At 36.0% G+C, this 25,690-nt stretch overlaps 1 protein-coding gene across 5 annotated transcripts in view; it reads left to right on the top strand.

Annotated features, from left to right (window-relative positions):
- Nucleotides 1-24,887, top strand: part of LOC103705755 (Tetratricopeptide repeat (TPR)-like superfamily protein) — a 32,991-nt gene extending 8,104 nt beyond the window's left edge. For 2 of the 5 annotated variants that reach the window (XM_039129990.2, XM_088708766.2), the window contains exons 8-16: nucleotides 3,560-3,629; nucleotides 5,884-5,946; nucleotides 10,869-10,940; nucleotides 11,061-11,162; nucleotides 11,507-11,584; nucleotides 15,908-16,030; nucleotides 20,841-20,957; nucleotides 22,539-22,595; nucleotides 24,284-24,887. In XM_039129990.2, coding sequence (XP_038985918.1) covers nucleotides 3,560-3,629; nucleotides 5,884-5,946; nucleotides 10,869-10,940; nucleotides 11,061-11,162; nucleotides 11,507-11,584; nucleotides 15,908-16,030; nucleotides 20,841-20,957; nucleotides 22,539-22,595; nucleotides 24,284-24,343 — 742 coding nt within the window. In that variant the 3' untranslated portion in view covers nucleotides 24,344-24,887. The remainder of the gene's footprint in view (nucleotides 1-3,559; nucleotides 3,630-5,883; nucleotides 5,947-10,868; nucleotides 10,941-11,060; nucleotides 11,163-11,506; nucleotides 11,585-15,907; nucleotides 16,031-20,840; nucleotides 20,958-22,538; nucleotides 22,596-24,283) is intronic. The other 3 variants (XM_039129991.2, XM_039129993.2, XM_039129992.2) reach the window with 3 other exon arrangements.
- Nucleotides 24,888-25,690: the final 803 nt, after the last annotated feature.

The raw sequence follows: 25,690 nt of genomic DNA, 5'->3' as shown, positions 1-25,690 counted from the left end.
GGGAGGGGGGATTAAGTCTGATATATATTGTTGATCTATTCCCAAACAGCTTAAACTTTTGGGATCAAGCAGTTCATTGATATATCATGCTGGGTCCTGAAAGTTGTTAAAAACGGGTCAACAATGTATGCAAGGTTTAACACGTATGATTTCTGTGGAGGCATATGGTAGTTACTTGCAGAGGCATGCCGTTGTTATTAGCATTGTAGCAGATTCATGTTTATCTTTAGTCGCTTTATTTTCTTTCAAGTTGACCCCCAAAACTTAGCTATTAGAGAACGGATCACCAATGTATATCATATTTATTAAACCTGGACTGGACTGGCCAGTTGGACCAGAAAATCAGTGAATCTGCCCCCGATATGGTCAGCTTTTGCAATCTGACAGGAAATGCATTTGACCCTGTAAAACCGGTTTGAATTGGACTGTTTTCAGAAAAATTGGTAATCTGTGTGGGTGGAGAAGCAGGTTGGTGAGTGGAATGAATTTAGGAAAATAATTTGAGGATAATGCTTGAAGACAGATTTGACCCCAACTTTCTACATGACCATGAACTCAAACCAGCAGGGTACACTTCATGATTGTTCAGTTATGACTTATGATGATTCATTATACTTTATATCTATGCCACTAGAAAGAGTTGTTTCAATTAGATTGTGATATTCTTTTAATAGCCAATTCTCCCATCAAAAAAAGTTTATCAATTCCTTTTCTTTGGTTGAAAATCAAAAAATAAGTATAGTTCATTTTATTCTTTTGGATATTTCAAAACTTTATTATTTAAAAGAATTAGAAGTATGAATCCCACATATTTTCCTACGTATGGTGTTCCTTATAAAAAAATAGATGATTCATAGATACTTTCTATTTTTGCTAAACTAAAATATAGTGTAGACTTTAGATCCATGCGATTTAAAGAGTAATATATAAAGCAGAAAAATTATCAATATTTATGGATATTTTTCTTATACTATAAATACTTTTCTATATTTTTGAAAATTTAAATGTATTCTAATTATAAAAGAGTCTAACTGATGGATGTGGTGGTCGGATTAGTCACTCAGTGACCCGGCCCCTCAGTGAAGTCAGTTTCTGGCTTGGGTTCAATGACTATGATGTATAGCAGACTTAACGTGTATAATTTGTGTATAGGCATGTGGTAGTTATACGCATTATAGTAGATATATGTTTTTTTTTTTTTTGATCTTCCTTCATTTTTCATGTTGTGTGCCTGTGTTTAATCTATGCATAATGCTTATGTACGGGCTCCAATTTCTGAAAAATAACAAGGCAGGTTCATGACCACCATTAATCTATGTGACATTCTTGCTGAGTGCTTGTAGCACATCTAGAACAAATGGATATGCTACATAGATTGTTACCAATATTTTTTTTGCTGAATAAAAGGGTGAGAGGGGGGGAGGCGAACCACCCCCGCGTAGCAACCCCACACTGGGCCCCTCTCCCACCAGGACATGTCCGATACAGGGAGAGACCACCCCCTACCCATCATCATGACTCAGGAATAGGGGGCACCCATGTTTACTCATCCCTTCCCCACCTCATTAGGTGAGTACGTCATCCTGGTGCCACCTTGGTATCAGCCGACCAGTAGCGCTCCCAGACCCCGCGTCCAGGCGTGAGGCATCCGGTCCTCAAATTTAATCGACGCCCGCGCGTTTCGAACCTAGAACCGCTTGGTTGGGAGTAAGTGCCCTGTTCTAACTGAGCTACCACCTTGGTGGCGATTGTTACCAATATTTGATATTGAAAAATTTACTGTTTGAACTGCTTTTCATTGCTTTGTATTGACTAATGGTGATTTTTTAATATATGAATGAGTTGTCTAACTCATCAACGAAATTACATTCTCGAGTCATACATGTATGATGTTGGTGATGATTATTTTAAAATTCGCTTGACAACACACGGTTCATCATATTTGCCATATGTAATAAATGAGTTCAAATATTTTCTGTGCAAAATATCAACAAAGACTATAACATTAAGGGTTTTTTAAATGGATGGTTGAAAGGTAAAGACAGTCTTCAACTCTGATATTTGTCAGTTGCCATATTCTAAAGAGATATTAAAACATGAACACCTTGTGATGCATTCTGTTGGGTTGTTTACTGAACCTATTAAGTTTTACAGAAAAAAATTAGAGAAAATAAACTCACTTGACTTCGTTCAATCTCTGTTGGGATCAATTATAGACTACTGGATTTGTTAAAGAGTATGTAACTTTCAAATTGTTTAAGCTGTGATGCAGTTTTTTGTCCAAGCTGTGATACTAGCTTGATCTTCTCTGCTATAAATTGAATCAGATTCACACAAAACCTCATTAAATGAAAGTGTAGGAAATGTTTTGGGGGGAACATATTAGCATGCAAACTGGCCTCAAGTTGAAAATTCTAGTGATCTGTGATTATTAAAGTACATTCTGCGAGTTAATATTAATAAATTTCTTCACCTGTTTCGAAAGGTGTACTACATCTATTGCTTCTAAACTATATTTCTCTTACATTTGATTTGATTATATTCAAGTTTTGTTGATAAAGGGAGGGGAGTTCGTTTGATAGAAAAAGAATAGCCATGAATCTATCCAAATTCCATTTAGGTGAATCTGGGAAGGTTCTGTTGCATATATGATTAGATTACATTGTATGAACCTATTCCACTACAGTTCATACCATAGTATTTCAATAAAATAAGATATTGTGCGACAATTGTTTCAAGAACATGATGTCTCTTATAAGTTTCAGAATTTATCGCCTTATATATGCATCAAACATTGTGGGCTATGTGCACTAACACTTTATCAGTTATTTGGCGTGGCCAATTTTTTGTCATTACTCTACTCACAGTGTTTGAATCCTTCATAACCATATTAATTGACTAATATGATCATGAGACATTGCATTATTGTTGCATACATTTCCATGAGCAGAAGTGATAAACTAAGTAGTTTCAAGCAAGGTCCGTTGTACCGGTACCGGTCGGCGTACCGGTGGCGTCCCGGACCGGTACGAAACCGGTCCCGTACTGGTGGCGTACCGGTCCGAACCGGTCCTGTACCGGTTCCGTACCGGTTCCGTACCGGTTCTTCAACAATAAATTACCGGTACCGGATTTCACGCTGATCCGGTACCGGTCCCAGGCCGGACCGGTACGTACCGGCCCATACCGGCCGGTACGGACCGGTACGGCAGACTATGGTTTCAAGCACATTGTATAGGTGTTCTCTTAGCTTGCTATTTGGACTATCTACATTTGGTTCAAAATTTCTGGCATGTTTTAACTTTGTTTTTTCAAATTCTTATAATATCATGCGTTTCAAACTTTCAATAATATCTGTAGCTATCAGAAGTCTTTACATATATTTTTAAATTGAAGGAAAATAATCATCATGGTCTTCATATCATTATCTTCATAATAACAACTTAATCTTTTCACAATTTTCAAGAAATTCATGCTTGCCTTTATAATAATTGTATTCGAGATATTATCTTTCAACAAGGTTTGAGAACCTCTTATCGGTTTAGTTTGCTTGTTGCAGTGTTGGCCCTAGTGAGGATGCTCCTGTAGTTGAGAAAAAACTTACAGAAAAACAGAAAGCAACACTTGAGGTATAAACTTTGATTTGATATGCAGGCATATGTAGAATTTCATTGAAATACTTACGGGGACCTATTTACCAAAGCCTAACATCGTTGTACTCTCTTACAATATAAAAATAATAATAAAAGACGTCTTGTTGATTCTCTTTTTATTTGACAAAACTAGAAGATTATTTAATTAGAAATCATTTCATAATGTAACCTTAAGTTGATGCATAAGTAAAAACCTCCAAATCACATGCTTTTTGTTTCTAGGCAATTTAGATCAAGGTTTGAACACCAAGCAGTTTGATGTGTAGTGTGTACTGCTAGATACATACAATACTAAGGCTGCCCCTAATGAATCCTGGAACACTTTTACCAAATGGTACTCCTAGATACCACTCAGGAAGTGGGTTAAGGGGCGATTCTCTCTTGCTTCCAACTATTTGAATGTAAAAATGATAGGAAGGAAGAGGGCACAATGTACTACAAGAATTTTTACACTGAATCAACCAGGCTAAGTCTATTATTTTGAGCTAGAAATTTCATTCCAGCTGGATAATTTTCTTCCAATATATCTTTTTTAATTATTTTTGTTAATAATCTGATCACCAATTTGTGAATAATTGGCAAAATTAAGGAGAAGTTCCATAAATTAAGATTAAAACTTATTTGATCATTGAATTCATGCCTTAGAGCACGAATCCAAGATCAAAATTAACAAAATTTAGGTTTTTTGCATCCCCAAATCCTATACTAAAATTTATGTAAATATGAAATAACCCGAGAATTGGTTTTCTCGAGATGATTTTCGAATATATTATCAAAAAGGGGCCTACCTACAATCCCACCGGAATAGCTTTTTTGAGCTATTGATTTTTAAAAAGTCAATTTTCCTGATGCATAGTTAATAAAAATAAAAATTATTAGTTCCAAAAGAAAGATAGCTTGTTTGCAGTGATGCGCTGATGCTACCAAAATTCGACCTACAATTGGTTAGAAAGAGGGTCCACCCAAGCTAAGGCCCAAAACTGTTGTAAATTTCAAATCAACTTGACAGAAACTTCTCTATCCAGGTTGATTTTTTCACATTCATGCACATGCAGTCAATCTATAAAGGCCCTCAATCAAATATTTCTAAAATTATTTTGAAGTTTATATTTTTGAATTAAACATTAAAATATTAAAAAATAAATATGGTGAAGAAATATAGTTATGCTGTCAGATAAGTACACACATTGAGATAGGTGCTGCATTTTCATAAAAAGTTATTTTTACAACTTATCTGTTTTAAAGAATTAAATGTATTTACATTGAAAAAATATTGCTGAATCACCCAAAAAGAGTATAAATTGCTGCACAAAAAAAAAATAAAGTCAATGCTTTCAAAATTAAGAATTGACAAGAAGCTAGTGCCTGGCATGTGATCACTGATGATAGTTGTGATTATTTGAATGATTTTGGATTATAGGTGCGACTGTTGTTAAGTGATATTATAAGCATATTTTTTGTTCATTTAAATTTCAGTTGCTAATTTTAATACACATGTTTTATATGTATTTCAGATTGCAAGCTATGTGATGTTATGCGATATTTATGCATGTTACTGACTTCAGCATGCGGAAAACCTTGACTAGGGTAATTTAAGTCAATGCTCCCACCTTATTTCTTATGACAACATAATTTAGACAAGAAATCATGATAGAAAAAAAAATCCAGAAATGGAGTTGAGAGACCAATAAAGGGCATACCAAGTATGTTTGAAGGCACGGCTATGCATACCCATTAATACCTTTTATTAGCATGATCCTTGATACGGTGCACATATTGTACCCACCTTTGATCGATTTTGTATCGGTTTTCGGTATTTCAAACATTTGTTTATATGTTATAGATCACAATTGTGGTATGGATTTTTGGACTTATCTTCCTTTTTATAAATAGAATTACTGATTCTAATATGCACATATATTGCTTAAATTTTAATTTATAAGTTATAGCTCACCATATGTCTTCCATAAAGGCCTCAGGCCTCCTTGATTTGAGTTTCTTAAGACTTTTATGAACTATTTGTGTAATTCTATTTTTTATTGTTATTCAGCCATCAGTTTTCTGGAATTTTGTATTCATTTTATTTCTTGTATGCTCATATCTTGTCAGGTTTCACATATACCATTTACCTTGTGTTAGCTTTTGCAGTTTGAATTGTTTCACATTGTAGCGAGAGGTAAGTTGTTGTAAGTTTCATGAAAAGCTTATTGATGTTTTTATTACTTGCTAGACAAAACTTCAAGAATACGAGGCAATGCTTGGCAAGTCACCGGAAGATCCTACCGCTCTCGAAGTGAGTAATTAAGAGTTCTTTGACATGATAGTATATGACAATAACTTGACATACTACTTTGTGCTATCCTATTCTTGATATTCATATATCTATCATCTATATGCAGTATATATTAATGTTTGGATTATATATATCCTTTCTAATACTAAACTTGAACTCCATCTTGTAGTGTCTAAAAGGAAAATTTCCTAATTCAAAATTCAAGTTAACTTTTAGAAAGTATGGGTCATGGCATGATTTTTGTGCTAGCAAAGGTTATGAAGAATACATAAATACATGCATTAGAAGCATGTATGTCACGGGTAAAGTAGATCTATGTATGAACATTGTGCTTTACGATATCCTTTTCAAACTATACATGTCAGAGGTTTTGAAGAAAACAATGAACTACGGAGGATCATAATTCAATTTTTTTTAAAGAAAGAGATTTCAGTTTTCAAGCAAACAAGATGAAAATAGTTATGTTTCTCACATCTAGGAGATTTAATTGACTTTGGTTGCATGGTCCAATTGTGGTAATTTTAAAGCATGGAAACAACTTCATTAACAAAAAGAGTTTTACCATCCCCTTCTGTTATAATACAAGGTTTCCATGAATCTCACATCTAGTTGTTTTTTTAAACTTCAAACATATATTTCCTTTGCAAAGTTGAAAATTTTAAATAAAAGCAAGGGTTTAAAAAATCAAGGTACAGCCTCCAACTCATCACCGTCCAATAAGGTACATACTATGATATGATGTCAACATGGAAGTACAAGGCCGATTTATATGAGCTAAAAGCAAGTGTGTTAAGTAGTGCAAGGCAGTGCATGGTTGCTCAGTCAGGTTCAGGTGGCAATGAGGTTGATCCACTTGGGGAACTGTCCTGAGGGGTGTTCTATACTGGTCCACAACTGGTATGGTGTGTACTGAGTGGTACAAGCCCAGTATAAACAATCTGAGAATATTGGTTTCACTTAGTGCATTGCCTTGAATAAATATTTTTCACCCAGAACCAAAACATTTAAGTACTTTCAGGCAAAACTAATATAAACTTATTATAATTTTTTAAAATCGGAAAACTTAAAGATCAAAAAAAATCTAAAGTTAGTATAAATCCAAAACATTTTTTTTTAAAAAAATCTACAAATAATTTAAATTTGTAGGTACCATTTAGTTCATACTTCATCGACTGTATGTTACAAACCTATGCTCTGGATTATTAATCTCATGAAAGATTATCAAAACTAATCTGATAAATGCGAAGCATGCATAACATAGACATGGGTATAGATATTGCAGGTTTGAAAATTAAATATATGGCTAGATGGGTGTATGTTGCCACCATGTTGATTCTTGAACATAATTAACATGCATATCATGTCTACGTAGTATGTAACAGTGCACCATGTTTCTATAGATTCGAGATAGGTAATGATAAATGCTAATCCTACTACTGTATTAAGGGTAAGGGATCTCATGTTCATAGTTAGTACTAGCATGATATAATTACTGTTTGGCACCTCACATTGATTGGTTAGGCTCTAGTGCCCACAACAATTGTGATCTTTATCTTAGTATCTTTATTTGTATTAAAAAAGATGCCACCCTTACCATGCTTCTCCAAGACAACTAGGTAATCATATCCAATCTCTAGATCAAACTTGAAAACATCATTGTTATGGATACAGCCCCTTATTCTGTTTTCTCCTTCCTTTCTCCAAAACAAGGTTCAAGTTAGTGATTTAGAAGCAAATAAATTCTTTAACGATTATGCTTACTATTGTTTAGTTTAAATTACTGATATTTTAGGCAACTATAGTAATGTTTTGGGTGAACAGCTATGTTCAGGGAAAGAGGACTTGAGATATGGCTGATGTGAGCTCAAAGTATATAAATGCTCTGATTCTTTTAAAATATCCAAAATGTTTAATTCAAAGGTTTTTCTTTCTCGTGAAAGCAATGGTTTGGTGAACATATGTCCATATCATAGTGTTTCACATGCATGTCTAACACACATCCATGTCATATGGAGACATTAGGAAATTAAAATAAGCATAAATTTATTGACTATATTGCATATTTGAATATTCATGTGTTGAGATATAGCCTTTATTTTATTTTATCTGGATTTAGGAATTTGTGTCGGGTAAGGTTTATTTTTGTCACCATATTTTGTTCATTTTTGGATCTGCAATATTGTAAGAGGAACCTAAATATCTTGATCCCATAGTCTTTTATCATTCTCATCACTACCTCACTCATCTTTGAGAATGCATTGATGCCAATATGAAAGATTATAGGTGGCAGATGGATAACCAAGGGGCCACCTAAGTGCTAGGTAGGTGATCAGAGGTGAAGATGGACGAAAAGGTAATAGATTGATAATATCTAGTAAATATAAAGAGAAACCTAAAAAAATATTTATAGCCAATAAGTGAAACATCACTTACCAAATAAATTGTAATTACTAAATGGGATATATCCGCTTGGAAACATTTAATACTAATTTATAATTCAATCTTCACCGCCATACTTGAACACAAAGCAAAATGTTAATGTAGGACCCACTTAGGTAGAATGTCAATGTAGCCAAGGCATTTGTCTTTTAAAATATTGTCTAGGCAAGAGATCTCATTCATATCACCGCCAACTATGATGATGATCATAAGGTGGCAACCATTTCAATTGCTATAGTAAAGACTCCACATTAATGCTTATCTATGTTATTTCACATTGATTTGCTCACACGAGACACATATGATTGAAACTGCATTTTCAGAACAGCTTGTATCCTACAATTTGGTAGCATTTATATTACTCCTAATCAACGTCTGTTGTACCAGTATCGGGCCCCCGGACCGGATGCTCGGCGGCACGGGTCGGTACAGCCCCACATCGTGCCATGTCGGCCCTGCACCAACACAGTAGAGGCAGAAAAGAGGGAGAACGGGGGAGAATAAAAGAGAGAGAAGGAGGAGGCCGGCAGAGCGCCGGAGAGCCGCCGCACGGAGAAGGCGAAGGTCGGGGATTCGCAGAAGTAGGGCTCTGCCTCCGAGACCCTGTTTCGAACAAAATAGGGGACGGGAGACGGAGCCCTGCCTCCGTGGCTTTCCGACCTCCGTCGGCCAGCCCTGACTGGCCTCTCTTCCTTCCTTTCCCTCTTCCTCCTTTCCGCACTCTCTCTCTCTTTTTCTCTTTTTCCTTCTCCTTCTCTCCCTCCATCGTTGGTCTCGATTTCGCCGCCGGAACCATCCTGGTCCGCCGCCGATACGGCTCGGAACGCCTCGAACCAAGCAGTTCGGGACGGTTTCGCCGACCATGCTCCCGACCTTAGGGATCCATGTAATCTTTTATGAGTTATGGTCATTTTGATAGTCAAGCTACTTAGTGGTTCATAAGTTAGCGAGGCTTGCATGCATTGTATTGAAGCACGTGAGATTTTTGCACTTTAGAAATTATTTGGTACGAAGTGCAAAAATCTCCTTTTTTATGCAGAATTATATTTTTAAAATAAAAAATAACATGTTTAGAAAATTCTCTAAATATTTAAAATAATTTTGGAGAGAAGAAAAGTTATTTTATAATAAAAACTTGCCAAACCTTCAAATAGTTGAGCTGCTACTCTTGACTCACACTCTCTTTCCAAATACCACAAGGCTTAATAACCAAGCACCACTAAGAACATAGCACTCTATGACAGAAACACCCCTAGAAACTAATTTGAAGAGTTCAATTCTTCTCAACTTCATACTTTAACTCGGTTATTAATAGCTACTCGAACAACATGACTGCTATCCAAAACCTCACACTACAAGAGTTTACCACCAAAACTCAAACTTAGGTCTCGCTTGCACCAAATATTTGCTTTGTCTACACAATCATCCTAGTTTGATAGGACTTCCCTCCTTTTCCCTCCAATTTTTTGAATCCTGGCCTCACTATGATTTAAGTTCCTAATGAAGCTTGAGCTCTGACATACTGGCATAAACTCATGCCTCATATAGTTTTCAGCTTTTTGCTCTCCAATTCAAAATGTACTAGAAGCCACACATCTTATTTGGTAATAACCCTCTTTAACCCTCATATTTCCCTCCAATTTTTTGAATCCTGACCTCACTATGATTTAAGTTCTTGACCGGGCCTTGAGTTCTAGAATATTGGCATAAACTCACGCCTCATATAGTTTTCGCTCTTCATTTCAAAATGTACTACAAGCCTCACTTTTTATTTGGTAATAACCCTCTTTAATACCCTAAAATATTTGTAATAGGACACAACTTAGGTTATTGTAGTCCAATACTTAGAGACATAGCCTATTATAATTAAAATTCCTAACAGAACTCAAATTCATCCAAAAAAAGGCACTCATACAATTTCTATATAATTAGGACTATCGCAATGACGTTCAACAACCAAGCCCAACCCAATCTATTATATAAAGTCTTTATTTTATATTTGTCATGTTTACTATTATTGTTAACAAAATATTGGGGTTTCACATCTATCAATAACCTTGATGATGTTATAAGGCTTTTCCTCAGTCCATCTTGTGGGGTGGATGAATGGTAATTGTTAGTACATCTAATTATTACATGCCTCCAACATTGACCTTTCAGTTAGTAACAAGTAACATAGAGAATTTGATATTTTGATACCTCCACAAGGTACATGAATTAGCAATATTTTGAAGTTACTTCTTGTCATTTGACCTTCCACCAATTAGTTCATATAAATTACATTTATATCCTAAATCGATCTTGTACAAGAAAAGTAACATTTTTCTATTGAATAATATAATTTTTATGTAATGCTCATCTCCAGTAGGATAGGCCCTAGGTGCTTAGATATCAATTCTTCATTAAGAAAGTAATTTTGGGACTGCATCTTTCCTTTGTTAGTCTTTGTTTTTCTCCTCATGATTGCTTGAAGTATGTTGCAGGGAGCCACAGTGACATTGGTAGAACTAGGAAAATATGAACGAGCATCATCGCTTCTTGATAAGCTGACCAAGGTATAATATGCGTTATCCTACTATCAAAGCCAAGAGAATTGTTGTAGAATTCTTCTTGCATTAATATATTGAGAAATGTTTGACCTGATTATTTTTTCTTTTCAAAACCTTGATATCCAGGAAAGGCCTAATAATGCTGATGCATATCGTTTACTAGGGGAAGTGAAATATGAACTCAAGGATTATGAAGGGAGTGCTTCAGCGTACAGGAGCTCATTATCTGTTAGTATGGATCAAAAACTTGTTCTGCAATTAGTCAATTGTTATATGTCATCAGCAGTTATATCTGTTTTATCAGCAATTACAGCAGAAACTATTTATTTAACATGATTACGATATTTTTCATCTACTTTAGACTGACTATTATAACCTAGACTTGTGTAGGTGGATGTATTAGAACTAGTAGCCTGTAGAAATTGTGGACTATGAATAGTTCCTCCCACCCGGCAAAGAAATTCTTGTAACGTATTTCCTAAAACATAAAAATTGCCTTACAAACTAGGTAAAAATTTCCTTTTTTCTTTTTTATGATTTATTATCTTTATCTTCATCTTGTGCTTTTTCAGCAGGCCTCTAATGGTATTGATTTCGAAGTTCTTCGTGGGCTCACAAATTCATTGCTTGCTGCTAAAAGACCTAATGAGGTTTGTCTTTAAGCTGTAGCTATTAATTGAGCGTGCATAATTGTTCTTGATAGTCTAATTTATTATCTTTTACAAGGTGTTTCATCTACTTATATAAGTTATGTTCTTGTAAATAGCCCTATATAGGTTTCTGAATTTTATATCAGGCATTTCAATTTTGTATTCTTAATGCTTAAACTTAAGGTGTTAAGATGTTATATAGAATCCAGTGACAACATCTAATGGGAGGCAGAACTCATGTATGAACATTTACTTGGGTTACTACTTGTATCATGGTTGTAGGAGCTTGCACAAGCAACATATCTCTACTATTTTAATGAGAGAAGGATTTTGTGTCCAAATTTGATTTTGTAACCCAAGTAGCCTTCTATAGCTGGACTCCAACTATCATATTTATTTGTTTTTCCTATTCATGGTTTCCTGAGCAACTCTTTTAATTATGTTTCCCACTTGTTGCTCATCTGAAGTTTGGGCCTTTTAAAAAAAAAAATAATGAAAGTCGATGTGGAAGTTCTTGAGCCTTTCCCAGTGAGGAGTAAATACTACCAATGGTCTCCCAAAGCAATTTTTTGCTGATATTTTCCACTTCTTTACTCATTTAGAGCCAGCGTCAAATAAAAAAAAAAGATGTGCATGGAAGCCCTGGCAGACCCTAATCAACAAAGTTCCCAGTCCAACATTAATGTACGACTCCAATGCCTTTCCCCTTTTCTTCCTTTTTCTTTTCTTTGGTTTCCACCAATCTAAAGATTTTAGATAGGAGGATTAAATGATATTTATTGAGCATGGTATAAGATCAGTTGCGCTGCTCTCCAATCATTAGAGGATTGCCGTTAGTTGTTGATATTCATCTTCTTTGTAAGATCTTACCGTTGTTCTTGAGCCTGGGATCACCACCTGACATCTTGCTATTGTTGGCTGCTGAGACACCACCTTTGAGAGATTCGAGTCATGGTTTCTGCCTCTTTGGAATAGGGTAAGCCTTATCCAATGGTGTTACTGATGCCAAGGTGCCCTACAAGAAGAGAGAGAGACTAATGGAGTAGGACAATTTGTATAGTCATAGAGTTTGAACTAAGAGAAATCAAGAGACTAAGCTTGACTAAACTATCCTGGGAGGATGATGGGAAAGGAAGAAGGTGAAGGATGTCACCCCTTCTCCAAAATAAAACCCTCATTTCGGGCTGGACCTGCCCCCCCAAAAAAACTGGGGAAGATCGACAACCGAACTGGATGCCTCCTTCCCCGAGTATTCCAGTATCTCGCTTTCTATTCGTGTTGTTGCAATGCTAACGAGGTGCCGTAGGAAAAGAGAAGTAGAACTACTCCCACCAAATCGATGGCCCAACGGGGTGGTGTCCCAAGCGATCGACAAGAATTTGGGAAGGGAGTAGACAAGAATAAGCTAGATGAATTAACCTCTGCAGCAAAAAAAAATCTAAAATAATAAACTAATCTAAGAAAAAAGAAAAAGAATAATAAACTTCCTTGAATGAATGAGCTTTCAGCCTTCTAGGCTTCAGGGCTCCTGCATGGGCCCATTCTCTGCCAAACAGAATAAGATTTTAATATGGCCCTTCTTGGGAGTCAAGCTATCCGTGCTCTAGGTGAGACCCTTGGGGCTTGCTATGCATGGTTTGAGCCTTGGGGAGTGGGGGTTTATTTATAGGTACCTGGGGTTTGTTAGACTATGTTCATATCTGATGTGACGCTGAAAAAGAGCAAAACATATATTTGGATTGATTCTAAAGTCCAAAGAAGACTTCAAAAAACCTAAAACACCTCTAGAAACCAGTCCAAGTCACTTTGGGTCACTTCTCATTGGCTCATTCGAACTAGAGACTATTTGACAAAAATACTGTTATTCTCTGCAATTCTAGTTAAATGACCAAAACTCTCTCCCCGGAACTCAGAATTGAGTTCCATAAAATGTGATGGACTTCTCCCTTGATGTTCTTTCCAACAAATATCACTATGCCGATATTTAGATTCGTAAAAAAATTGAAAAATTTGGAAGTATATTGTAAGTGTCAAGTGAACCGGTTTGGTCAGGGCATGTGAATCGGTGTCCAAAAAGGAGCCTACGAAATCCCTATTGATGCCATGATAAGGATTATGGAGTAAATGAGTATTTTGAGTGCATTTTGATAGAAAATTGGGGCATTATAACTAGCAGATATTTAGATTACTTGGTGACATGGCCCAAAGTGGAGTATCTAAAAGTCGAACCTAGAATATTTAAAACAGATGACGTTTACAATCATAATATTTTTTTTCAATATAGCATGTGCCAAACACTAGTACTAAACAACTATGCTATCCATGCACAACCACCATTTAGGGGTCATGTGGACCATAGATTGGTTCTTTCTCTACTCATTAAACATAGCATCTGGTGCTCAAAACTTCCTAAACAATTGGCAGTCTGCACAGGGTTGATCCTGTTAATAATTTTGGATATGCTTAAACTAGACCCACTAATGGAATCCCCAAGAACAAGTGCAAATTGATCACATGCCAAGTAGCTTTACAATCCTGCAAATGATAAGTGAAGTTGCACACAAATTGATCAGGTGCCTTGTACTTAAGCACCACATGGTGCTGTAATGAAGCTTAGCATGGTAGTTTCGGACCAAAACTACTAGAGGGGCCAGAGCATTTTTTAAAATAAGGCATGGGGCCAATCTGCAAAATCCCTCAATTAGAAATAATTATGAAATTATTTTGATTTTTAATTATTGTTTCTTGAACTAATTATTTATAGAAAGATATTTTAAAAACAAATATATTGAAAATATAGGTTTAGTCTAAATGATTAAACAACAATGCATTTTTTATAAATTTATGTTCATCATATATTTTTAATTAATTGAAAATATATATGTTTAAAACTATTGTTAAGTTACCCAAAAAAAAAAGATAAATTAATGCACCAAAAAAAGGTGAATGCTCTAAGAAAGTGCATACAATGAACTTTGCATTTCAGGCCATGCTAAATAAATTTGAAAAATTTAAAAATTGTTAAAAAGTTTGGATAAGCTAGTGTCTAGCACATATCATTGATGATAGTAGCAATTACTTGAATGATTTTGGATTCTTGGTGATACTATTGTTAAATGATATTATAAATATATTTTCTATTTATTTATATTTTAATTACTTACTCTAACACATCTTTTAAATGCATTTTTAATTGCAAGTTATGTGATGTTGTGGGATATTTATGCATGTTAATGACTTAAACAAACAAAAAAAACCTTGAGTAGGGCACCACTCATTAATCCAGCTTTTTTCTTCTACAGAAACATAGCATTTAGATAAGAAAATATTACAAGGCCCAAAACCAAAGCTTGTAGGCTAATAAAATTCACACAAATGTAGTGTACTCCTGTATCTCTGCATAAACAATTACCCATCAATACCTTTTGCTGTCGCGACCCTCGACATGGCATGTACCATGCCCATGGGTAGTTGATAACTTGATATGCTACCACACCTCGATATTTCAAACCTTTGGTCCGATACCGAGGCAAATCATGTTATGATAAAGCATCAAGAGCATCCATCATTGTCAATCATGTGTTACCATTTGCTTGAATCATATTGATGACCCTAAATTCATATGCTTCAAATGCTTTTACATTGAAATTGACCATGCAGTCTTGTGTATTGATTTTGTAAGGTGCTTATTAGCTTAAGACCTGGCAACAATTTAGTCTATACAATGTTCCCAGACTTGCAAACATCCATCAATCAAATAGGAAACACTGGATTTAATTGTATGGACTATGGAGTCTATATTTTGACTCTTTGGTAGATTATGGAAACATACATGAAAGAAAGCATTGGACAGCTATATACTTTATTGTACCTCATATATCATTTAAGAACATTACATAATACATAAAGTTTAGAGAGTATCATTATTTTTTCTCTTCGATAATTATCTCTGAGTCCAAGGACCACTCAGTGCCAGCAAGTTTTGAAAGACTCTACCCAATTTGCGACAAAGGGCTATCAATTATACTGGTATTGTAGAAGACTCTAAATTCCATAGTATGTCCCAAGTACATAAAAAATAGCAAGGGATTAATATGCAATGATAGATTTCGATGCTAGAATTTCCTTATTGCATATAAATTTCATTTCTTAACTGATTAAGCATTCTTCTTGTGGAAAGTGTGTTATACATATTAATGTGACATGATATTTGGCCCATTCTTTTATCTTGGGACAACTTTCGTTCATAGTTTGTCCTTATGCAATGGTAATTTCCTGAAGTATGTTATTTTAGCAAGTATTTTAGAAATTCTATTCATACAGGCAGTTCAGATACTTTTATCATCCCGGGAACAATTGAATAGAGAAAGCTTTAAAGGATCTGATATTTCTGTGGATGCAAATGGTAACCTGGAAAAGAAAACACAGAAGATTGATCCAATCCAAGTGAGTTGTTTGTCTTACTAATGGATAACTTTATGTTCAGTTATTGAAGATGTATCTTTTTGTCTGGTATTTGCATCTACAGACTCAGGGCGCTTAAAAAAAATAATCAACACTTCTTAGTTTGGGTCTCATTTAATGTACATTTATCTTGTAAGTCATCCTTACAATAGTTACATTGCGGACAACACAGATACCATTGGTCTAATGTTTCCGAGCATGAATAGGATTTTCACATGCCTTTTTTTTTTCTGCCCGGTGTGTGTGTGTGTGGGGGGGGGGGGGGGGGGGAGCCTAGAAGCATACTCTTTTTTTTTAGATAACAAAGAATCCTGGTTATAAAAAAATAGAGATTAAGAATCCAAGCAACGATGCTGATGGATATTTCAGCTGGTGGTGTTAAATGGGTAGGAAAAGAGAAAAAAAATGAAGTCTCAGTACCGAGGGATACCATGTTTTTTCAACCATTGCCAAATTACTAAGGTTGATAGAGATGCTTGCTGAGTGAATGCTTTATGATAAGCGTATCACAAGACGCATGTGTGCCCGGTGCTGGCACCATGTTGGCATGGCACAACAAACCATGGTTTGTCGGGGACCACCATGGTCAGCAGTCAGCACTTATATCCTTGATGATCATAAATAACATGTGGCCATCAAATCTCGTGGTGGTGAAGTAGAACATTATTCAAGTTAAATAAGAACCCAATGGTCATCATGTTGGAGAAGAATATATTATCTTACTATCTTAGAGCTTCCAGATGTCAGAGCTCAACCTATACTCAGAAATTAATGTCTTTTTAGAAACTGAAAATTAGTCATTCTGTTGAAGCACTATACATTTATAAGCACCATATTGGATGAAATATTTTGGGAAGTTAATATATGTGACTTTACCAAACTTTTTCATCTAGGATTAGGGCCATGTGCTGAAGAGGATAAAATTTTAGAATACAAACTGAGATGGTTACATCATGCCTTATAGACCCAAAAAGCATCATAAAGAAAGGCATGTAATTGCAAGTAGATGGTTCAGGAAGCATGTGTTTAGATTATGTGGATGAGAATAAAAGAATTTGGGACTTGATCTTACAATAGGCATAGTTCCTGTGTAGATGATCAGAAGAAACTAAAATACCTACGCTGAATTATTTGAGGCTTTTGGTTTAGAATGCTAGCTAGGTTCGAAAATGAGTATATATTGAAGGATTTATCTATACTTTTATTTTTTAATTCTTCTTCCTTTCTTACAGTGTATCACATAAAACCTTTTTGTTTATTTATCTACTAATGATGTCGCACATTGAGTCGATCTGTGGGGATCCAGGATTGTTTGAGCATGCAACCAATCTGATGGTACCGATGATTTCGCATGCCAAGGAACTTTTGGATGTATGAGGATCTAAGCAGCACTTCTCTTCATCGTGCATTGGATACATTGGATCCAGTGGTGCGTCAAATAACTAGAGTGGGCATTATGGCCCTATTCCAATGTATAACCCACATACTCCCAGTCATTATATTTTAGGGAATATGTTTCTTCATGGTCTTAGCATCAATGAGGATGTCTTCCAAAATCACACTACAGTTTTATCTCCTATTTCCCCGAGCTAAGATGGCCATATACTATCAGATATCAGGTACTATCATAGGCAGTATCAACCACAGTAACAATAGTAGGAAGGATAGCATCTAGATTGGCATCCTAACCAACGCCCTGACTATGAACGTGACTTGAATGTTCCATGCACACTCTAAATGAAACTAGAATGTTGAATGATCTTTAGTTGCTTTTTAAAAAATGTTTAAGACTTTCTTGTTCAGGTTATGATTGGAAGTCAAGTTTTATTTAAGATCTATTGGGGAAAAAAGCTTGGAAGCCACGTTGGCTTTCTTTCCAAGCTTTCCACGTACAGTGAATCTGACGCTTTCCCAATTGTGCTAGTAAAGAAAACAATATTCCAAATATACCTTTTGAAGCATCGTTCCACCTTGCCTCTTTCCCTTAACAATTTTGACCTAGCGAGAAAAACGATTGCCATTATATGCATCTACCCTTCACAATCATCACTCATCATGAGGAGACCTAGAAGACTATACCGATTTTATTAAGATTTCAAGGAAGGAGTAATATCAATGGGAAAAAAGAGTAGAAACAAATAAAATGTGTTAGGTGGAGAACTAAGGTTGGTGCTTCCTTATGCTTCCTCACGTAGGAAAATGATGCCAACTGAACCCAGAACTCTTGATCGCGATTAAAACTTCTATTTCACTTCTTTTGCATGGGTGGGGTTTAAGGAAGCTCTGTTATAATGTTTTAGCAATAGAACTAACAAGAAACTTGCTCTACTTTTTGATGTTTGAGCCTGTGATTTGTGGGGTTAAGACCCTTAGGACCAAGGTACGCGGTACCGATTGTACCGACGTACCGGTGGGCATCGGTACCGGTACGGTACCGAACCAAACCGAGTCGAACCGGTACTGTACCGATGGGGCTAAAAGCCAAAAAAAATTGGAGCCGGTATGGACTGGTCGGTTCGGGCCGGTACCGGTTCGGTACGGGCCAGTACCGAGTCGGTATGGGTCGGTACCGATCGGTACGGGCCGGTATGCGTCGGTACCGGTCGGTACGGGCCGGTACGGTTCGGTACCGAAATATGTAGCTGTACCGTACCGGTAGGATCCGATACCGGTATGTACCGGCCGGTACCGGCCCTTTACTACTATTTCATCCAAATAATTGAAAAGGGTAGATAAGGGCCTAACTATTTGTGGGAAGGGAAGTAAGAAGAGAGGAGATAGAAGACAATGAAGAGTACAAAGAGGACTTTTCTTATATTTCCCTCACATCCATTTGTTCTTTTCATAAGATAATAAAGATTGATCTTAATTCTCAGTTTATGATTTTGGCATGAGATGAGATTCTCTAGCATCTGTTATATGCCTGCCTTCATCTCTTTCAAGATTCGAAGATTAGGAGGATAAAATATAAGGATAGAGATGGGTAGATGTGAGGTAGAGGAAGTTGGGTTATGGGGCGGATCTTGGGAAGCACCATAATGGGAGGGGAAGAGGGAGAGATGCACATAGAGAAGAGAGGGTAAATAGGTAGGGCACAACAGAAATATTTTGTTTCTTTCTCAGGAGGTCAAAGAGACCAATCTCCTCTTGCTACTTGTGTTCCACAATGGAAATAACCAATACCAGGGCATAGAGCTAGCATGGGAGACCTAGGCACGACTTCTTTGCTCTCCTCAAATTATCATTGTCTTCAACCTTTTCAAATTTCAAATAATAGCGATTGGAGCCTTAACTATATGTTCCTGGGTCTTTTCTATGTTCTATGCCTAGAACCCCAAAAACTGTTAAATCTGGAAAGCAACTTCAGAAACGTAGAAACAATAAAAGAAACAAAAAGTGAAAAACAGTTTTCAGTGTATCAGTGCTAGCTGGTACATGAACAGTGTTGGGAAAATACCTCACCAACTAGTATTTTAAAATGGTGCATAAGGCCACATGTGCGTCCATTTATGCGTATATGGTCTATTGACCGCACCATATACCTTATATGTGTCTTCTATATGTCGTTGGGTCGCACATGGGCCTAAAAGGTTTGCTTAAGCATGTTGCTAACACATCCACAGCAGGATTAGCATTGTCCTGTTACACGTGCAGCCTACTTATCATTGTGTGATCGCATTTGTGGCCCTTTTAGCATTATGCAACCGCTTATTTAGCCATTCTCATGTAGGCCTATGAAAACAAGGCATGCTCGAGCTAATGGTTCGGTACGATGTAGATTCAATTGGCTAGATACGTGTCTATTAGCAATGTCAATATGCTAATTATGCTATAGCTAATCTCATGTAGGCCCATGAAAACAAGGTGGTCGAGCTAATGGTTGGGGAGGATGTGGATATAATTGGCTAGATAGGGATTCAAGATACGTGTCTATTAGTAACGTCAATATGCTAATTATGCTATGGTCATTACTGCAAGAATTAACTACTAAGAAGTTTCTAGTTATTATATGGGTCCTCATATGTGGCCCACATAATGCATAGGCACTATCCGGTCCCTTGACCATCCACATACAACAGCTGCCTTTTAAAACATTGTCACCAACACGGTACTGATAGGTATGGGGCTTAATTACTAGAAACAGGTGGGTTGTGGGTGTGGGAATAGATTCTGTGTGGATTTAGGGAAGCATGTCTCTAAAAAAATTTCTAATAAGGTAGCAGGTGGAGGGATAATTAGAACATTGCTTTTGTCTCACTTTCATCCTTTCTGATAGCCCCTGCTATTTGCCAATTGTCTGTGCCAACTCATGGGAGGGTCAATGCCTACAGGACAGCCAGGAATACGATTGCAGTTCATAGCTAACACCATGTTAATGGAATAAAGCTGGAAATTTTAGAAGTTGTTGCTATTTTATGCAGTTCAATGTGTTGTTGCAATAAAGAAGATCTCATGTAGTCTGGGTAAAATCTCTTGGTTTTCTTCTAGTTATGAATGGTCAGCCATTTTTCTATTAGTTAACACGGCAGTCTGTAATCAATTGCTGTCTCTCTGAAACTATAGGGGTTCATTACTTTTGGCAGATGAGAACCATGTCCTTTTGAATTATTCTGTCAATATCATATATGCTTTATAGAGCTGTGTAGGGCATATCCCCTTAATTCACTATAATCTCCATAGTATTGCTGCTATAGGTGTAGATGAAAATTATTTGTCTAAAAGATTTTTCTCTATCTGGTGTTTACTTTCTTTTTTTTATTCCAAAAAAATATGCATGAGATGCAATATACAGGTTGACTTGCTTCTGGGAAAAGCTTATTCTGATTGGGGTCATATAAGTGATGCTGTGGCTGTTTATGATCAACTCATCTCTGAGCATCCGAATGACTTCCGAGGTTACTTGGCAAAGGTGCATTTCAGATTTGCTTTACATATGGTTATCTTCTACATTCTCATTTTGTTTCCTCTAAATATAGTTTCTGCAACATTTTGCAGAGTCGTGTTTATATTATGGAAGGCAGGAAACACTTAAGTGCAATGTAATTAAATTTTTATGTATTTAATTATGTAAAAGAGAACCCTTGACAGAATTTTTAGCCAGTAGAATTGAATGCAACTAAGAATATAAATTTATTGCTAAAGTAAATAAATTTTCTTTTATCAAGAAGATCATTCAAAAGGCTGTGTTGGTGTGTGTCCTATATTACTGCTTGTTTCCTAAAACCTCCAGAAAGTTATCAAATCAGAGTCAGTGTGGGTGGTTAAGAAGTATACTGCATTACGTGGCTTTTCTTTTGGTAATTTAGAAGCTAGGCAATGATCTTCTTTTTTATTTTGTTCTTGGTGACTAGCAATTATTAGAAACTATATTTTATCGCATTTATAAATGGTATTTTTTATTTAATTCTAGGACAAAAGAAATGCCATTCCCCTTCACATTAATCTGAACGTGCTCAAGAATCACCAGCTGTAATTCAAAAGCATGTTTCAGTTGCTAAATTTTTGACAAGCGGTGATTTATGACCTGAAAGTCTATCTCTTCTTTATGTGTTGGTCTCACTCCTATTTGCATGCACAGATTGAAAAGATCTATGTTTATCAAGAATTAAACTTGGATGTTGAATCATTTTTTTTCTAACATCGCGAGCAAGGAAGGGGAGGAGGGTTTAATAAGTGAACGGGCTCCATCTCGAATAAATAGCTTGAATCATGCCGATCCTTGACTGGTTTGGTGCAACCCGATTGTGGGACTCAAGTATTGTCTTTCATGGAATACAATTCACACACTCAGCAATAGTTATACAACTTTGCATGCAAGACAAAACTTTAAGAAACCCATTTTAAAAAGGGAAGAATATATTAACAAATAGGTGGCAAGAACCGTATAGTATATTATTGATTCGTTATGGTACGGTATGCACCCTATACCAAGACATACTTCCAATGCTTTTTCTCACTCCCAACTATGGTTCTGTCTGAAACTAGTCAATACGGATCAGTATCAAGTGGTACGGAGTAGTTCCGTTGGGGTCGGATTGGTTCGACTCATATATCGATCCAAACCTCAGTATCATACTAGTGCCTTATCGATATAATGCGGTATTGGCGTTACGATGGACATTGAACTGTTAGTCTGATCAAAAGCGTCTTTGGAAGAGAGACCATAAATAGCTTAAGGAAACTGAGCATCATACTTGCTATGCATGTTAAAACAAATTAGTGATTCATGTAACTACACAAATAAAATAAGATGTGTAGTGTTCTTTTTTTTTCTCCTTTTGTTATGAATTTCATAATGTGAATCTTTGTTCAATATTTTTGTGTTGCTATTCCAATATTCAGTTCCATTCTCTATGAGTCTATATTCCTCGATCTTCTATTATGAATCAGATTCTACTTTAAATGTTTGAAAGATGATTGAGGCAAAATGATCTTTTATGGAGCAAACTTCCTACATGAGAGTGAATTTTTTTCTTTGATACTTTGCCAGGGGATCATATTGAAAGAAAATGGTAAAGTTGGAGATGCCGAAAGGATGTTTATTCAAGTATGTATAAGTCTTCTCATTGCTTCTTGCATATTCTCATTATTTATTATCTGAAAAGAACAAAAAATGAAAGGAGTGGATGGGTGCAGGGGGAATGCGGAGGGTGAGGAGGAGATATGTCACAAAAACTTGAATTGAAAGATGATGACATATCACAAACATGGAAAGACTATATTTAATTATTATTTAAATAGCCATTTATTCGTTATGAGTTTTCTCCTTGTTGAACAGGATATTTATATTCTTTTGTGAAATGGGATAAAATTATTATTAGTATTCAAACAAGGATTTTATGAGGGATATCTTATAATTCAGTAACAAAACAGAAGGTTTAATCCACCGTGTCATGTTAGCATGGACAAATAGTTTTATCTATGAAAGAAAAATTTAAATATATCAACCTATGATGAGTAAGCCTTGTTTATATTTTGGTCGTGAGTTCAATTTTATTCATTAGTAAACATAGTGCAGTAACGTTTCAAAAAAGAAGTGTGAAGGAGAAAGCAAGAAAAGGATGCGATATGCATGAGAGAGTGAGAGAGATGTCCATGGAATAACCTCTGCTGGTGGTGCCTTATGGTTATAAAATTGTATTTACAAATATATAATAGTTTTGATGGTCGATATTGTAGGATTAGTACCTATTTCTTATATTCTCCAACTCTCTTGAGCCGGTATTACACATGACAACTATGATAAAGCAAGATGCAGCCATTAAGAATGAGAATTTGACTTTACAATTATTTTCAGTTGTGAAATATGGTCTGCAGGTGAATGTGAATGAATTAGATTGTCCCTAACCAAATAGGTAAAGCTTGGTAGTTCTAGCTAGATGTATCAGCAGGTAGTATAATCTTCTGAGGCTAGAATACATGAGGGTACAGTTTTGGTTTGGTTTTGTTTTGCACTGACCAAATAGGTTCAATGATGACAGTGCAGACATAACCAAACTGTGCCTTTGTGTATTCTAGTGCACTGCCATACCAAGACAAGCTAGCGAACTAAGCAGTTATGGGAGCCAGGCTGCAATATATGACAATGAATTGGGTACTATACCGAGTATACTTTTTTTGTGGAGTTAAAAAAAAGCATGGTAATATTACTCTGGGTGGTAGAAAAAATCGGGAACCATCTGTAAAATTGAGTGACTAGATTTTATATTTCTTAATCTTAAATATTGTGGTTTAAGCATGAATAAATTGCATGATCTTTTAGGGAGAAGTAGCAGATAGTTCTAGCAAGTTGGCATGGAAAAAAAAATAGATTTTGTAACTGTAGCATATTTATTAATATGGGTATGTACCCAAGTGCATTTTCCATGTGACTGTTGGATATAATTTAAATTCTTAAATTTTGGTAATGAGGAAGGTATAGCAGTGTCTGTTCAGTTTTAGAAAAGGGAGCGAAGGAAGAATAGGTCTGGGATAGGAAGAGAGAACACACTAATTGGATCAGACCATAAGAAAGAAAGGGGATTGGCTTGGGCTGCGAATTTTACCAATAAGACCAAATCGGGAGCATGTTATTCCAATCCATGTTCTTTCCCATGCAAAAATTATCCATAAAATAAAGTTTACCATGCTTATTGATTATTTTCCCAACATGGGCAAAAAATGACAATCCAAATGCCCTTACCATCATACATAATTGTATGTTGTGGTCTGATGTCATTTTTATGCTTCCTGCAGGCAAGGTTCTTTGCACCAGACAATGCAAAGGCACTTGTTGATCAATATTCAAGAAAATGATGGATTATAAAGCCTCTTATTCCACAAGATGGACAAAGGCATGCATGCTAGTCGAGGCTCTGTCTGTGTCATGACTGCATGGTTTCATCACTGCCTAAGCACCATCTCGGACAGCATCAAGTACAGTATCTTATGGCTCTCTCTGTTTGGTAGGTGTAATTTCATGGAATCAATGGTTGTATAGGAAAATGGAACAGGTTAATATCAGAAGCAAGAGGCCAATTTACAAAGCTTAATTGAAAATCAGAATTGTTTTCTGAATGGATATGGAGTTGATTTCTGAAGGGATGTGAAAAATGCTCTTGCGGTACATTCAGTCACCTGCCAAATGATTGTAAAATATGTACTTTCTTATTGCTGGATGTGCTAGTAATGATGTATGCCTCTTTCATTCCATGTAGTAAGATTTTTTTAGTTATTCTATTTTGTGCATTTTATCTGAAATCACAGGTTCAATGTATCATATGGACATGTTTTCTAAGAAATCTACATCCTTGTGAGGCTTCTCCTCAACTGCCTCATCATGAAGAACTTTTTTATCAAATTAATAGTCATTTTCCCCTCCATGTTTGATCTATTTAGTTGCGAGGCTTCTCCTCAACTGCGAAGATCATTGTGCCCGCAGATCAAGACAAATATTGCATAGCCATTGGCACAAAGAATTGGCAAGTTAAGAGATGGTTTCCTATTTGTATTCCATAGGTGCTAGCAGGCTGATGGAAATCTTCTAACCTATGCTCAATTCAGATGTTCACTAGCTCCTCGGACAGGATATAATCCACCAATGGATGGCATCGAGCCCTATATGTTAATATCGTAGGAGGAGATATGTGCAACTCAGGTATTGGGCAAATCATCCAAATGCCAAGTTAGCAGCATTTCTTTGCCTTAACAAAATCCAAATGGAATGCCTAGCGAACTACTTTATGAGTCAGTACATTCATCAGCATGAAATTGCTTGAGGCTTATGAATGATAGTAAAGTCTGATTTCGTATGAATCCTGTTTGATGTGCTGATGAAACATGTATATAATATCAATTGCTTTTATGAATTGGTTCTAAAAATGGCTTATCCAGGCCCAATTTGCCTTGAGGATTGTAATCCCAAGGACAGGGATTACAAGCTACTGTATTAGTTCATCTTTTGAGGGCAGTGTTACCCAATTGGTAAGTATGAGCATGCATCTCAAGGTAGGCCAAACAAAAATAAAAATAAAAGTAAAAAACATAAAAATAAAATCAAATAACAGCTGTAAATGACATCCAACATGACTTGGGATTTTTATTAGCTATCTGTATCTAATCACCCACCATTCTATAATATGCAGGTGGCCAGTAATTTAATTT

Source organism: Phoenix dactylifera, chromosome 12 (assembly GCF_051530095.1).
Source record: "Phoenix dactylifera cultivar Ajwa chromosome 12, Ajwa_hap1_PhDact_Kaust_v1.1, whole genome shotgun sequence".
NCBI lineage: Eukaryota > Viridiplantae > Streptophyta > Magnoliopsida > Arecales > Arecaceae > Phoenix > Phoenix dactylifera.
This window is presented reverse-complemented; position numbering and strand designations above follow the sequence as displayed.